Source organism: Chelonia mydas, chromosome 1, assembly GCF_015237465.2.
Source record: "Chelonia mydas isolate rCheMyd1 chromosome 1, rCheMyd1.pri.v2, whole genome shotgun sequence".
Taxonomy (NCBI): Eukaryota; Metazoa; Chordata; order Testudines; family Cheloniidae; genus Chelonia; species Chelonia mydas.
Genome location: NC_057849.1, coordinates 140,515,015 through 140,530,828, shown reverse-complemented (window position 1 = coordinate 140,530,828; position 15,814 = coordinate 140,515,015). Strand labels below are relative to the sequence as shown.

At 43.1% G+C, this 15,814-nt stretch overlaps 1 protein-coding gene across 2 annotated transcripts in view; it reads right to left on the bottom strand.

Moving 5' to 3' along the window:
• Window positions 1-8,201: 8,201 nt before the first annotated feature.
• Window positions 8,202-15,814, bottom strand: part of C1HXorf58 (chromosome 1 CXorf58 homolog) — a 30,393-nt gene continuing 22,780 nt past the window's right edge. Inside the window, exons 7-8 of one of the 2 annotated variants that reach the window (XM_037901839.2) lie at window positions 11,654-11,804; window positions 8,202-9,531 (exon numbers count right to left, since the gene is read on the bottom strand). In XM_037901839.2, the coding sequence (XP_037757767.1) occupies window positions 9,334-9,531; window positions 11,654-11,804 (349 nt within the window). In that variant the 3' untranslated portion in view covers window positions 8,202-9,333. The other variant, XM_037901847.2, reaches the window with a different exon arrangement.

Genomic DNA, 15,814 nt, shown 5'->3' with positions numbered 1-15,814 from the left:
AAAAGCTCTACCAGTTCAGACCAGCTTTTTCAAGTGTAGACTAATGTGTCTTTCAAAGTTGCTGTTTCCTCATCCTTGATTGCTCCTGTAGGATGTGACTGCTAAATTTTCTAGAACCCAGCTCTCTTGTCTGTCATCATGGCTCATTATTATTGCCTTTGGGTTTTTGTTTAGACAAAAATGTATCTTGGGTTTGGACAATATACAGGAATCTATCAGAATGAGATATAGTGAACAACAATATCTAAAGAGAGTTATCAAGGACTATGTTTGTAACTAAATATCTAGACCTGTAACTACTTTATTAACGTAAAAAAATAAAAATAAAGCCAACCTGGATATCCAAACCAGAGACCAAGAAGGGAAGAGAATCTATCACCCAACAATGTTTCTCAGTTATCAATATGTTCAGTCTGTTTTAGGATAACAAGCTTTTGGAGCCCCAATGATCACAGAAGGCTAATTGATTTAAAAGAACTGAAGATTTTCCATCAGCAAGATTCCATGTACATTTCAGCATTCATTTAATAAATTTTTTAAAGTAGGTCAATGTTCTGTCAGTGTTGGAAAATAAAGATCAAAATGTACTTTAATTTACTAAAAGTAAATATTATGGTCTCTCCATTTTGTCTGCTCAGGTAGCCTGAGTAGCGGCCTTCGCTGTCAGTCTTGTTCACTTCACTTTCCAAATCTGATCTCTCCCTGTCCAAAAACAAAACCAAACCCCACAGTATTTTACAAGACTCTGTTCAGCTCCTTTTTGTCTGTGTCCCTTCTGTTTGTCCCCCTTCCTTTCTCCTCATCCTTCTTTGTCACCTTAACTTTTTCCATTTTAATTTTTCCAATGTTCCTCCCTCGGATCTTTCATGTCATATTGCCACTTTTTGATACCTCAGTTGCCTCTTAAGGAGGGCACGCTCCTGTTTTGTGACTGACATGTACCAGGATGAACTCTCTCTCTCTCTCTCTCTCGCCCCCCCCCCCCCCCCCCCCCACCCTCTTGGGATTTATTCTTCCCCTTTTGTCTTATCCCACTCATTTCTTAATTTCATTCTTCTGCCTGCTAGTCTCATTCAGCTACTTGATATATTTACCCTACTGCAGCAGCTCAGTATATGTAGCCCCAATCTCCAGTAAAATAAAGTGCAGTGTCTGAACTTAATACTGCTTTTCCTCTCTTCTATACAGTACTTCATACTCATGGCCAGTACTGATTCCCTATCTGCTACTTGGGAATGCTATTCCATGCTATTCCAAAACCACCCAATCGGGTCCATCAGCAATTCCTGTGATTAGCACTCTGCTTCCCACTCCATGTACGTTATACATAAAGTAGGAAAGTGGAGCTCCAGCCCCAAAGAGCATTTCAGCTCTCTACCTTAGGCGGTGGGTGCTGCCCTGTCCACTGCATCTATGGGCACCTATTTATTCCCACTGATCTGTGTTGCATTGGTAAACTAGAATGAAGTGAGATTGTAAGAGAAACTCAAAGGATTGTGTTGTCTGATCAACATTGCAAGGTTAGTTTATGTTCCTCAAGGACTGATAAGCCATATAAAGACAATCTTGATAACATGTCTTAGTCAGGGATTTCCAGAAATGCTGAGCAAATATCAAGACAATAATAGAAATGTTCCATTTGTAGGAAACACATATTTGATAAGTTTGTATATACAATTGTCAGCTCTCTTCCTCTTTCCATATCATGCTGTGCTTTATCAGGGGCATCATTACTTGTCTCCTTTATTTAAATAGATGTGATATTACACCTTTGCATGTGTCTTTCTCCTTCAAGGGAAGACACTCTGGGCTACACACAGAGACTATGCTACAAATATAGCCTAGATCAGACATACTTCTGACTCTCTCTGTTCACTCCCTATGAACTCCACCAGCTACCTTCCACAGTGTAGATTTTGTCTGTGCAGGAAAAAAATGTGAATCCCTTGAGACAGGCCCTGATGCTTTCTGTATCCAAGCAATCTGGCTCACTCCATCTCGGCTCTCTTCCATGCTGTTGGGAACATTAATTGTTTGTTCATGGAATCACAATCTCAATAAAAGAACTGAAAAGTTAATCTTTAAAATTTAAAAACTCAGAGGAGGAATAATCATTGGTTATAATGCAGAAGGGAATCTTTGAACAATAACATTGCTGCCATAAATGGAATACAGGAGATAACACTTGGGTGTCTTGTGACAAATCCTAATCCAATGCCTCTATTTGCATATCTAGTTACTTACAATTTGTAGACTGCAGGTGAAAAAAGAAAGCTGAGTGGTCAGAGCCACTTCTAGCCATGCTTATTTTACTGATGCAACTTCAGATACAGTGCTGCATTATCTATTATTAGTAACAACATAAATATAATTGACTAACTTCTTTCAGCTATGGCTGCACAACTCCAGTATATTTCAGTGGAGTTTGTCTACATGTGGCTGAGACTAGAATTCTGAAATTAGAAACTGGCATAATGAGACCTAACCTTCTGCTATTCCCCCTCTGAAAGAGAAGAGAAATTTGCACACCTAAGCTATCAAATAATACTACCTCATTCAAAACAAGAACTAGTGAAATTATTTGGAGGGGAGGGAGGATACAGGAAAGCCAACTGTAGTAACACCAAAGTGTTGATCATACAAAATTTAGGACTCTCACTTTATAGCGCCCCCTTAGATTGTTTTCATAGCTAATGCAAAAGACCTTAGACGCTTTCTGTTGTATATGAGACAGGCACTTACTTGAAGATGTAGTTTTTCAGAAACTGCATATTATTTTTCTACAGCTGTCTGTGTATTTTGGCACTTTCAAAAAATCAGTATTCTTTGCTAATTTTTGCTACTTTTTCCCCTCCATGGGTAAGCACAACTCTTTTACAGTTAACTGAGGCAAGCAGGGAGGGCTAGAAGTGAGTGCTGCTCTCTACATACGCTAGATAGAATAAGCAGAGAACTCAGCAGCTGCCCGTGCTGGTAACATTTCCTACAACATATGGATCCTGCAGCTTGCTTTGCAACTGGTTAACGTTGGTTTTAGGTGTGTGTTATGGTATTATGGCTGCATGGATGGGGTTCATTGGCGAAGACCAGATATTACATGTTGATTCGTCTACATCTGGCAATAATGAAGGCATGAGGTACCTGCCAGTCAGGTGCTGGAGATGTGATCATAGTCTCTAAAGCGCTGGATGGGCTACAGCACGTCTTTTTCAAGGAAGGGTATCATCGCTGGTTTCAAGCCCCATGGTGAGAGGGGGGTGGCACTACATGGAGCTATGGTGAGTACTAACACCCACTGTCACATTTACCACAGCTGCAACGGAGAGGAGGGGGATGTGGGGAACCACCTCACTGCCCACATTAGCTTGACTCAAAAGAATTAAAATGTCTCCACTCTCAGATGAGAAACTGGAATTCTGATGGCTATTCCCAGTACTTCAGCTAACATTCTGGAAAAATGGTCACAAGCATACCAGCATTTCCAGCTTCACGCTCTCAACTTCTAGCAGTCAGGCTCCACGTCTAGTCTGCTTTTGAATGAAAGTCTCCTCAGAACTTGGGTTGTGACAAATAAGCGTTTGCCAACTTAAGGATTTTACACAATGTTTCAGACGAATGTGCAGCGCTATTATACAGCAGAACTAAAATACAGGTGATCAAAACTGGTGCAAATTTGTTGTCCAACTGAAGGAACGAACAGTACTGGATGCCCGGCAAGAGACAAAGCTTCAGCTATAAAGGATATCACATTGCTATGGCCTAATGCATGGGTTTACGGCTTGCTGCCTACCAGACTTTACCCTTAGCGGTACATACCTGATTTTAATCTCTGGCGCTCGTCGATGTGGCTGCAGCCCATTCTGTGCCTTTTTTTATTTTAACGGATTAAAGATGTAGAGTAGTAGGGACGGGGATGTTCTTTTAGGAGTGAGTAACAATAGCCCAAGGGTTCAATTTTAAGATCGGGCTCTTGATAACTAAAGTGTGGTTCTACTTTGAATATCAACTGTGTAGAAAGGACATTGTTTATTTGTTTTCAAAATTGTACCAGTTGTACTCAATTCACTAGAAAAACATTTTTACTTGCTGTTAGCCCTGCAAACTCAACCTGGGATCTGATAGTTAACCAGGTTAATTTATTACTGGCAATGATACATGGAAAACAAGGTTCTACCGGCCTTGTGGTCAAAGACTATTTTCAGTGGGTTTGCAGGGGTCTGCTTCCCTACAGCTCTTGATAAGGCCCAACCAGGAAAAGAATTGCAGCTCGCTGTGTTGGCTCAGCAGGACAAAAACAAGGAGAAAAAGATTAATTTAATAATTGCACTTAGAGGGTATGAGTTTGAATACACATACATGAATCCAATCTACTAGTAAGAAAGTACCATTTTTACATATTCAGTTTGGATTTAGCTACTATTAAAAAAAATGTCCTTGGTACAGTATTGGAGGATCAGCTATCACTTTCTTTTATTACTATGACACATATTGCTACCCCATGCAGTGTCCTTGGGATTCATTGTTTTAAATGAATGGTTTATGTATGATTGTGTTCTACTCCAGGGAGAGGACTTCCACAGCTCCTCCAGGAAGTAAAAACAGTGGGTTTGTGATTAAGGCAAATCCAACCAGGCTGTAATTCCCTCAGAAAAGTACTGCTACTAGCTGGGGAGGCTCGTATATATTGGGTCAAATTGGATTCTCCAGAGACCAATAGCCAAAGAAAGGAGCTTTGGATAAATAGCCTGAGTTGAAACTGACTCGGGGCTTGTTTTCTGATCCAGCAAATGGACAGGACCTACTGTCTGGGACTGCAGGGCAGTCCTTTCAGAAGGGGTGGAAGGACTTGACCTGTGAGGACCTCATAAGACTGATGGGTGACCTCTGGTAAACTTTTAGCAGGCATATAAGAACTTATTTTTTTAATTTTATTTTTTCCTTTGTAATGCTTTCACCTTAATAAAGGTGCTTACTCACCAAGAGCTGGGTGGTAACTTGTAACACACCCTTCGTAGCCTTTGGAGGGAGAGGAAAATGCAGGCCACCAGACTTTTTAGGCAGTCTGGCTTGCTGGGGTTATCGCAGTGTAAGCAAAGACCTGTGCAGCCATAAAACCCCCCAGTCAGAAAGGGAGTGAGATTGTGGATATCTACTCAGGAAAAGTGACAGCTGGAAGCCAGAAACCTTTAAGTGGTTGCCCTCAAGGGACCTCATGGGAAAACAGGATCACCTACCTTGAAACTGAGACTGTAACACCTAGCTTCTATTAATATAATCTGTCCAACTCTCTCAGCTCCTAATATTTCTCCTAGGCAAGCCATTTTCAGCTATTATGAAAGAAAAACTTCCTGATTTTAGTGTTCACTGACAGCCCTATTATCCACAGATTCTTTGTTCTTGATTTAATTTAAGCAAGTTCATTCAGTTTAGGCCCTATCTACATTATAATTAGAATTAGGTTGGGGGGACCCCATTGTAACATGATTAACTGATGTAGTTAACATGACCCTGCCCCATGCTAAAACACTGTACTATTCACCTTTAAAAACAATACTTGTGGCACTTTCATCTTCCCTGATTCTTACTACTATTAGTGGGGAAAATTAAAGTTTAGGGGAGGAAGCAACCAGGTGAGAAAGAGATCGTATCTGTGTTGTCTCAGAAAAGGAGACAGAGAAAGCAAAAATGAAAAATCAGAATGGCAGATGCATGACACTCCCATGGATTATGAATTCACAACTTTTTTAGGAACTAGCTTGAGGCCCCTACCTTGACTACCACCAACCTGACAGCTCATATTAAAGAGCATCTTGTAGTCAGGACCAATTGCGGGGGGCGGAGGGAAGGACGCACAAAAGGGGAAGTTTTCCCTGGGGCCCCTGTCTGAGAGGGCCCTCGGAGTGGTCCTGTGAGCTGGCAGGAGGGACAGAGTGCCACTCAGGTTTGGCCTGATCACCCTCCCCACCCCTGTCACAAGGCGGGGGCACCAGGCCAAACCTGAGTGGTGATGTGACTCCGCATACCGGGTCAAAATGCCACTCTCTGACATGTGGTGATGGAGGGGCAGCTGGGCCAAACGTGGGTGGAGCTGTATCCTACACGCCAGGTCACAACACCTGGAGCAGGGCCCAGCACTGTGGGACAGGAGTCAAGCTGCTGCTGTGGGATAAGTGCAGGGCAGACTTACTCTTCAAGGTCTGTCCCTCGTTCTCCCCCAAAATAATTTTTTTTTTAGGTGGAGGAGGGCCTGAGTTTTTGCTCTGGGACCCCCAAAATATCTGTGCAGCCTGCCCACAATTCCCCTAGCAGTGTGCTGATGCAGTGGCTCATTAGTGATGGAAGGGAAAGCTTCAGACAGTTGCAACATCATCATTGTATTTCCTCTGCAGTATTTTGATTTTCTTGGGGACCTATCTACATCTTGATTATGCCTAACGCTGCCTCGCTTGTGAAATATGCTGCTATCACAGTCTAAGGTGGTATCGTTACAGCATTTCACTTAATACTTCTAGAAACAGTTTTTCATTTCCAAAATCAAAGTTGAGAGTTTCAAAGCTGATTAGGAGATTTAGATACTTTTATTAAGGTTTGTGTAAGGGAGATTTTTTTAGTTATAGCTGTACCATAACTAAGGGCTTGGCTACACGTGCGAGTTACAGCGCAATAAAGGAGCCCCGGGCACACTAGCTCACTACCTGTCCACAGTGGCAAGGCACGTAGAGCGCTCTGACTCCACGGCTACAGCGCTGCTGGTACTCCATCTCGGCGTGTGGAATAACATTTGCTGTGCCCCCCGCTGGAGCGCCGTGGCGCCAGTGTGAATGAGGTGTTGCTTTACTGTGCTCTGATCAGCCTCCGGAAATGTCCCATAATCCCCTTAAGTCACGTGGCCACTCTTGTCATTGTTTGGAATCAGGTGTAGGAATGTGGCAATGCCCTTTGAAAGCTCCGTTTCTGACAGCCGGCTGCTCATCTGCTCTGAGATAAAGCAACCATTAGAGTGGAATACTGTGTGTGAGAAAGAGAGGCAGGGGGAGTGGTGAGGGGGGGTCTGCTGCTGTCTGAATTTACAAGACAGCATGCTGACATGCTCTCAGCCCCCCCAAAAACCCACTCTCTCTTCCCGCACATTCACAACACACTCCCTGTCACACTCCACCCCCCCCCCCCCACATTTGAAAAGCACGTTGCAGCTAGTTGCATGCTGGGATAGCTGCCCATAATGCACCACTCCCAATGCCGCTGCAAGTGCCCAAATGTGGCCACACCAGTGTGCTTGAAGCTGTCAGTGTGGACAGACTGCAGCGCTTTCCCTACTGCGCTCTAAGAAGGCTGGTTTAACTCAAAGCGCTCTGCATCTGCAAGTGTAGCTATGCCCTGAAGCACTATCGTTATACCGGTATAACTCCACCACTGGACATTCTTATTCTGGAGTAAGAGTGGTTTTTTTTTCAGTAGCTTAAACTGCTTCCAAAGTGGCAAGCTACACAGCAAAAAGCCACTCTTTTATGCCAGAATAAAACACGTTAACACATTTTTAAAAACCACTGATTTTCTGAGTCTGAGCAAGCCATGGAAAATTATCCAACATAAATGTGCAAAGTGAAAAGACTATATTGCCATCTTCTCCTCTACTATGTATCTCAGAGCAAGAGACAATTAGTCTCTTTTGGAATTTAAAATTGGGACAAATTTACATTGGAGTCTATGGTCCCTGTGGCACATTCCAGTGGAAGCCATACAAATTAGTCTGCAGTATTACTGGTTAGGATTAAGTCTAGTTACAAACAGCAAAGCAACGTCTTAATCTGAATAATTTTCCAATCAACCTAAATACTGAAAAATTTAGGCAAAACTGAAGAGCTGCTTTAGGAGTTGTGAAGGATTTGTAGCTGAACAATAGTAATATCATCATATGTTTCAGCTAGTCCCCAGATTAGAGACTTCATTTTAGGTAGTCAAATTATGTTTAGTGTTAATTGAAAATAACCTTAGGCCTTGCATCCATGAAATATCAAAATACAACAGTATATTCGAGAATATAAAAACAATTGCTTCGACACTTAGTGTTCATTTGGTGCCAGTTATGAAGTATGGGAGGCATTCTTCTCACTATCCAAGTACCCATAATTTTTTCCTTGCTGTTTTTTGTGAAAGGTTACCCAAACACTGTAAAACAGTACTCAAGAGGAGAAAACAGGTGCTGGTGAAACTGAACTTCAGTTTTTAATTGAACAAATCCTTATGTTCTTAAATCGTATGGAACTAGATTCAACTCTCAGTGAACTGAATGAGAATTTCTCCGTTGATTCCCAGTGGAGTTGGATTGGGCTTAATTGGCTCAATACTATACCCACTGAAGTCAACAGGAACAAGACTGAGCTCTAAATACATTTAAGTAAACTAAATTCGCCAACAAAAAACCTTCAGGAAGTACTTTTCAGTGCAGTTCAGGTAGCACTCAAAAAATCAAAATAAACAACCCCTTCTTTCTTTACAGAAATTCTACACCTTACCAAAAAAGTCACTAAATTTACATCACTCACCTAACCTTAGTTGTGCCCATAATTTTGTTCTGCAATGGAAATAGCGTATTGATTTTATATAGTTTTTGTTTAATTAAAAAGTGTCCAGGTTTCAAATGGAATAAAGTTTTTGGGTCAAGTAGTATTAGTTCTTTACATTTTCTCACTTTCTTCATCAAGAAAAAGGGCATGGACATGTCCATTATGAGAGTACCAGCAAGCTGTGACAAAGCTGGCTTGCTGGCTCCACATCATTTGGGGATTGTCCTTTGCTGGTAGAATCTCCATATAATTGATTAAGATGGCTTTAAAGTTGCTTTGCTCCCAGAGCTGTACAAAAGAACCTTAATATGGCCCTGTATCTGGCCCTATAACTTTAATATTGCTTTCAGGATTTCATTTCAACCTTCCCATAAAAATTCTACCCTGGAATGAAATGCTGCATGTGAATTTTCAGGCAGACTGGTTTCATTTTGGGAAGTAGGGAGCAGAGGCTGGAAATTGAGCTTATTGTGGGATGCAATCTTCACCACTTAGTACCATTCCATAATGAAAATGAAATAAACAATGGCACAGCAAAAACAATTACTGTAATCATACATTGTACACAAAACATACAATGTTCACAGATAACCTGTACGTAGCTCAAATTCTAAATCTGTTACAGCCAAGGTAAAAGCAATTATATGTATGTAATCCCATGTTCTCTATGATCAAAATTTGCAACATATTTACAGCAGGGTAGGAAAGACTTGAAAATGTTTTCTGTTTACCACTACTGCTAATGTGAAATAACCATTAGTAAAATTCAGAAATTAGGTGTGAGTGAAGATTCTCCATTGTCTTCAAGAGATAATGCCTGAGACCAGGCATACAATTTAGCTGCCTCTTGCTCCCACTCTTCATCAGAAAAGACAGAATGATCCTCAAGGTCTTCAACTGATGCAGTCATAGTTTCTTGATGTTCAGTTAAGTGGCTTCTATTTGTAACATCCAATTTCTGTTCCTGAACAACATTATACACACGATTATATCAAAACAGGAAGAACTGTCTACTACAGATCACATCATATAGCTTTGCAGTCAATTCAGATACACCAAACAGAACTCAACATTAGAGATTTGCTATTTCTCACTGTTACATGAATGCCAAAGCAAAGCCAAGACATGCATTTTTCAAATCGAGAGGAGCGAATTCTGTGACAGGATTGTGTTGCAGTTACTAATTCACAGTATGAATGTTAGGACGATAAGTTTAAAAGGTTTTGTTGAAATAAATATTTAAGTGTATTTAACAGTTTTAAGAAATAAATATACTATTAGTATGTCTCAGTCGAAACTCAGGCGAGAGAGGGAGAGTGTTTGGGGAGTTAGCTGACAACTCTCCCAAGCTCTTAGGCAGAAGGTGCCTACTGGGTGAGAAGCCCAAGCTAGGACTGCAAGGGACTGTGAGTCAGGAGGGAAGGCTATAAGCAAGGATGATGAAGAGCTAGAAAGACTTGTGACTAGAGCTGGATGAGTAACTGATTTTTTTTTTTTTTTTTTGGTTGGTTGGTTGGTTGCAGTTTGAAAAAAATTATTGGTTTGGGTTGAACTGAAATTTAAAAAAAAATTGGTGAATCAAACAAGTTGGGAAAAAATGTGGGTTGAATGAAATGTTGGGGTTTTTTTGTTTGCTTTGAAGTGAAACATTTTGGGTATTTTTAACCTTTTTAATAAGAGCAAAAGGAAATGAAGGGCTAGATTCACAAAATGTTCTAAGCTGTAGCCTTGTGGTTGGAGCATTCACACAGGATTAGGAGACCCAGGCTCCAATCTCTCTTCTGCTTTATGTGGAGCAGAGATATGAACCCACATCATCCACTCGGCAGGTGAGCACTCTAACCACTGAGTTGAAGGATACTTCTGTCCATCGTATGTACGGAATGAGGCTAGGGTCCTGTGGAATAAATGTGTGATCATGTAACTAAACACTATATCACACTGCATACACACAAAGGGGTGTATTAAGGTTTCACAGGCAACCTTAATTCTGACATTTCCTAACTTTTGTGTGCTGGACTTTGCAACCCTAATAATATTTCAGGATAGCTCTTTTGACTATAATTTCCTAGATGTCTAAAAAAGCAAACAGAAAAAACAGCAATTCCATTAGGTGGCATTATATTGACAGCTGCGGTGTTGAAACCTTAGATCCATAGCAAAGACCTCTGCCATTTGAGCTGAGTAACCGATAGCAATAGTAGGTTTTTTATCCTCTATTAAGACCAGCACTAGAGGGTGCTGAGACTAGAAGGGAATTGGACATTTTGTCACTGAATTTCACAGATATTTGCTGACAGCAGAGGAATGCTGAGACTCAGGAATCTTGGGGTCCATTCCAGATTCTGGAGGGAAGTGTGCACTACGGGTACAGACTCTTCTGCCCATTCCCCCCCACAATCTTGACCCATTCTGCCCCATCCCCTCCAACCAGTCACTCTCAGTTCTTTCTCTACACCACCATAGCTCCTCATCCCAGTCCTAGTCTCTTAACCTAATCTTCCCAGCCTCAGACTTCTGCTCCTAGTCCTAGTCTCACCCCTCCAGACTTCTTGCCAGCAGCTCCCTGCCCAGCCAGTCCCAGTTCCTCCCCCCTCCTTGACTTGTCTCTCTCCCTCTCCCCAGCCTCCAGTTGCCTGCCCACATTGTCTCTCTACTGGCTCCCAGTTCCAGTCTCCCTTCCTGCCCTTCTCGTCTAACCTCCCTCAGCTCTTTGGTTCAGTATCTGTATCCAGCCAGGCCCAGATCTCCCCCTGCATCCTGGCTGCTTGTCACATCTCTCTACTTTCTCCCACCCCATTATTTCCCAGTCTCTTTGCCCTATCAGTCCCACCTCCTGCTCCTTATCAGATTTTCTTCCTCCTGCCCCACCTCTCTGCAGCTCCCAGCCTTTAGTCCCTGCAACGCTTTAGGTCTGGTTTTTGTCCAGGCTGTATTTGAATTAGAGGGCTTCCTCCCCCATGCTGCCTGGGTACCTGCCTATAATTGCAGGCCAGTGAATATTTCCTGTACAGACTTGGTGGAGTATTCTCCTGAAAAAAACATTCTGTGTGTTTTCTATTTTGTATCACTAATGATTGATTTACCTCTCTTTCTTTTTCAAGTGCATGAACTCTTTTCATTTTTGCTACTTTCTGTCGAGCTTGGCGAGAACGACGTACTGAAGGTCTAGGCAGTGAAGAGGGCTGATAAGACCTAGATGAAGAGGTGGCTGTTGGAGGACAAGGTGTAGGAGACCTAGAAAACGTGAGAATTATGTAAAGAACCTAAATATGAAACATCTTGAAAGTTATGTCATATTTGGTGCTCCGCTGAATGCTTAAACCAATGAAAGATTAAAAAAACCAAAACCTCCTAGACCACATACATGAATGCAAGTTATGAAACCATATCCATTATTTCAGGAAAAAATGGTTAGAATATGTTTAAAAAATAGAAAATTCTACTTTAGTTCTAAATCCTCAGAATCTTTTCTTTATATCGGAACCCCACTTCTCTTAGTACATCCCATAATCCTTCTGCATAGCAGAGCCCAGAGGTATTAGTGTCCCCAGACACAGCTTCCATGAGATTGGAGTGCACACGTCAGACCTCAAAGATGGTATAATGGGTGCATCAGGCAATCTGGCAATTTTGTTTCTGAAACACAGACCTTCCTCCTCACTATCCCCTCTCCCGGCCTCTAAAGTTCCTGTCTTGTGGCTATGTTCTAGACCTCACAGAGGTTACAATTTTGTAGACTGTGCCTAACTAAATAGTCTTTCCTAAAAAACAGTCAGAAGCCTCAGAGCTCACTGAAGCCAAAGGGTATGTCTACACTGCAAAGAAAAGCCCACAGTGCTGAGTGTCAGAGGCCAGGTCAATTGACTTGGGCTTGCAGGGCTCAGGCTGCAGAGCTAAAAATAGCTGTGTAGACAATCCCACTTGGGCTAGAGCCCAGGCTCTGAAACCCGGAGAGGGTCTCAGAGCTCAGGTTCCAGCTTGAGCAGAAATGTCTACACAGCTATTTTTAGCCCCACAGCAAAAGCCCTGCATGCCTGAGTCAACTGACCCAGGCTCTGAGATTCAGTGCCGTGGGTTTTTCTCTGCAGTGTAGACATACCTAAATACTTCAAACTTGAGTTTCTAGAACTAGCTTACCTTTCTTGGAGTTAAGAATGGTTAAAACAAATGGTTAAAACAAAACCATTTTTCAAAAAGATAAATACCTCTAGTTTTTCAAGCTCTCCTATCTCTCCAAGACTTGGTCTACCACCAGACTTTCCTTAAAAAACCCAATAAGCACACAAATGTATTCAGTCCATATTAATGCAGTTTTGTTAAAATTAGAGGAGATACTTTTTTAAAAAATCAGCTTTGTGATACAAATGGAAGTATAGCAGTACTTTTTCTCCATAATGTAGCTTTTGCCTATGAGGGCTGCTGGGAGTCTGATTTTCGACCAGAACGCCCAGTTGAAAAGGGACCCTGGTGGCTCTGGTCAGCACTGCTGACTGGGCCGCTAAAAGTCTGGTCAGCGGTGCAGCAGAAATAAGGCAGGCTCCCTGCCTGCCCTGGCTCTGCACGGCTCCTGGAAGCGGCCCGCATGTCCCTAAGCACAGTGGCGGCCAGGGAGGCTCCGCACGCTGCCTGCAGCGCCAGCTCCACAGCTCCCATTAGCCGGGAACCATGGCCAATGGACGCTGTGGGGGCGGTGCCTGCAGATGGAGGCAGTGCGCAGAGCCACTTCCAGGAGCCGCCTGAGGTAAGCGCCACCCGGAGCCCACATTCTGAACCCGCTCCTGCACCCCAACCCCTTGCCTGAGCCCTCTCCCACACCCAAACTCATTCCTGGAGCCCACACCCCCTCCCACACTCTGAACCCCTCAGCCCCAGCCTGGAGCCTCCTCCTGCACCCCAAGCCCTCAGCCCCAGCCCCAACCCAGAGCCCTCACACCCCATACTCTAACCCCCCATCCCCAGCCCAGAGCCCCCTCCTGTACCCCAAACCCCTCATCCCTGGCCCCACCCCAGAGCCTGCACCCCCAGCCAGAGCGCTCACCCCCTCCCGCAACCCAATCCACTGCGAGTGAGGGAGGGAGGGAGGAGAGATGGAGTGAGTGGGGGGGTGGCGCCTTGGAAAAGGGGTGGGGTAGGGGTGGGGCTTTGGGGAAGGGGGCAGAGGAAGGATGTTCAGTTTTCTGCAATCAGAAGGTTGGCAACCCTGTTGCCTACCTGTCTGCTCGTTTCCTTTATCTCACTCATGTATTTCTGCCCAAGTCACATGATTAACAACCCTTTGTTTCCTTTTCCAACTCTCATCTCTGTACCTTCTTCCATGTGCCCCGATGACTAAAACTCCTTTCCTAGCCTATTCAGTCATGTCTCAACCCTCTCCTCCTTCAAGGTGACCTCCTTAAAACAAACTTAGTTAACAAGGCCTATAAACCCTAGCCCACCTCTCAAGGAAATGTAACTGATGATAACAACAAAGTATCATGGAACCAGTAAGACACAGGGAAACAATCATTACTGTGACATTCCCCATCCATTCTCTAGATGTATTTATTTAGGTCCCAAACTTGCAAACACTTAAAACACATGCTTAACTTTAAGCATGGGAGTAGTTCCATTGACTTCCATGTAACTCTTCCCATGCTTAAAGTTAAGCATGAGAATAAGTACAGAATTTTTATAATCTGGGTTTTAGAATGTAAGTGCTTTACAGTGGAGACTAGTTGTCTGTAGGGCACTCAACACACTTTTAGCATGTAATAGCCAACATATTCAAATCCTTGAGAGATCAGAGTACATATATGCACTAGCAAAAATTTCTGAAAAAAGACATGAAAGTCAAACTCAAAGTCAAAAGTAACTTGAACATGGTAATTCAGCCTAAAGTTACACGGTCATAAAAAAGGTAGCACTTAATAGTAAAGAAAGGATTGCATTCCTGAACGACAGAGCAGAAATGGATAGATCTGCAGGCACCATCATATATTTAAGTGTGTGTATGCATTTCCAGTGTAGATTGTTATATCAGTGAGTGCCTAACACAATCAACATATTTATGTTTATGATTTATTTAAAGGTAATATTCAATTTTCCTGTTCCTAGGAAACAAACTATTGAGGAATAGGTTTGAGTTTGAAAATGATTTTTTAAATTATATTTTTATGAAATTAAAAAGATAACCATAATACTCTGGATGACTTGAGAGGCTGCTAATGGGATGCAGAGCCTCTCAGCTATGCTGTAAATTCAAATCCAAAGAAGCAGCTTGATCCAACTCCACTAAACTCTAAGGGCTTGTCTACACAGCTCTGCAGTTCAGACTAAGGGGGTGTGGATCGCAGCACGCAATAGCATTCTGTGCTGTAACTCCCCTGATATACATACAAGTGTTAATGCCTAACTAGTTCACATTAACTTAGTACTTAGAGGAATATGTTAACATGAACTAGATAGCTTTTAGTTTGTGCCACCAGCAGCCACCTGGGGGAGTTACAGCACAACCCGCTAGTGCAGAGAGGTTCTCAAACTGTGGTCCATGGCCTACCAGTGGTCTGCGAGCTCCATTCAGGTGGTCCGCGGATAGTTCCCTCTAAGGTATGTGCCTGGGTAGCCGCACACAAAAGAATGAAGGGCCACCCACCTAATTAGTGGAGCTGCGCAGGCATAGCTTCACTAATTAGGTGCCTGGATCCTGGAGAAGATGCACAAGTAAGGTGAGGTGGTGGCCTTGGGGGGAATAGGGGTAGCTGGGAGGGGGCAATGGGGTTAGAAGAAGGGGTGGGGCGAATTTGGGACGTGCAGGGCTGCGGCGGCCAGAGAAAGAAGCGACTTTCCCCATCTCCAGGGTTGCGGATGTCGGGAACAGATGGCCCTCCTTCCCAGCCTCAGCTCCATGGCTGCTGTGGCCGGGGAGAGAGGGAGAGACCCCTTTCCTTCCTAGCCCCAGCTCGGGGGTTGCCGTGGTGGAGGAGAGCGGGAGAGGCCCCCCTCCTTCCCAGCCCCAGCTTGGGGGCTGCCGCAGCAGGGGAGAGAAGGCACAGCCATCACATTAGAAAGGTAAGACTACTGATATTAAAATGAGTTGTGTGCTTTTATTTGTAGAACAAAAAAAAATAATTAAATTATTAAAGTTTTTTATATATAGCACTTTTATCCAAAGCGCTTTACAATAGTTAGCTAATGGTACAAACAACATTTGGAAAGACCATTAAGTGGTCTGCTGAGACCCTCACAATTTTCAGGTGGTCTGTGGA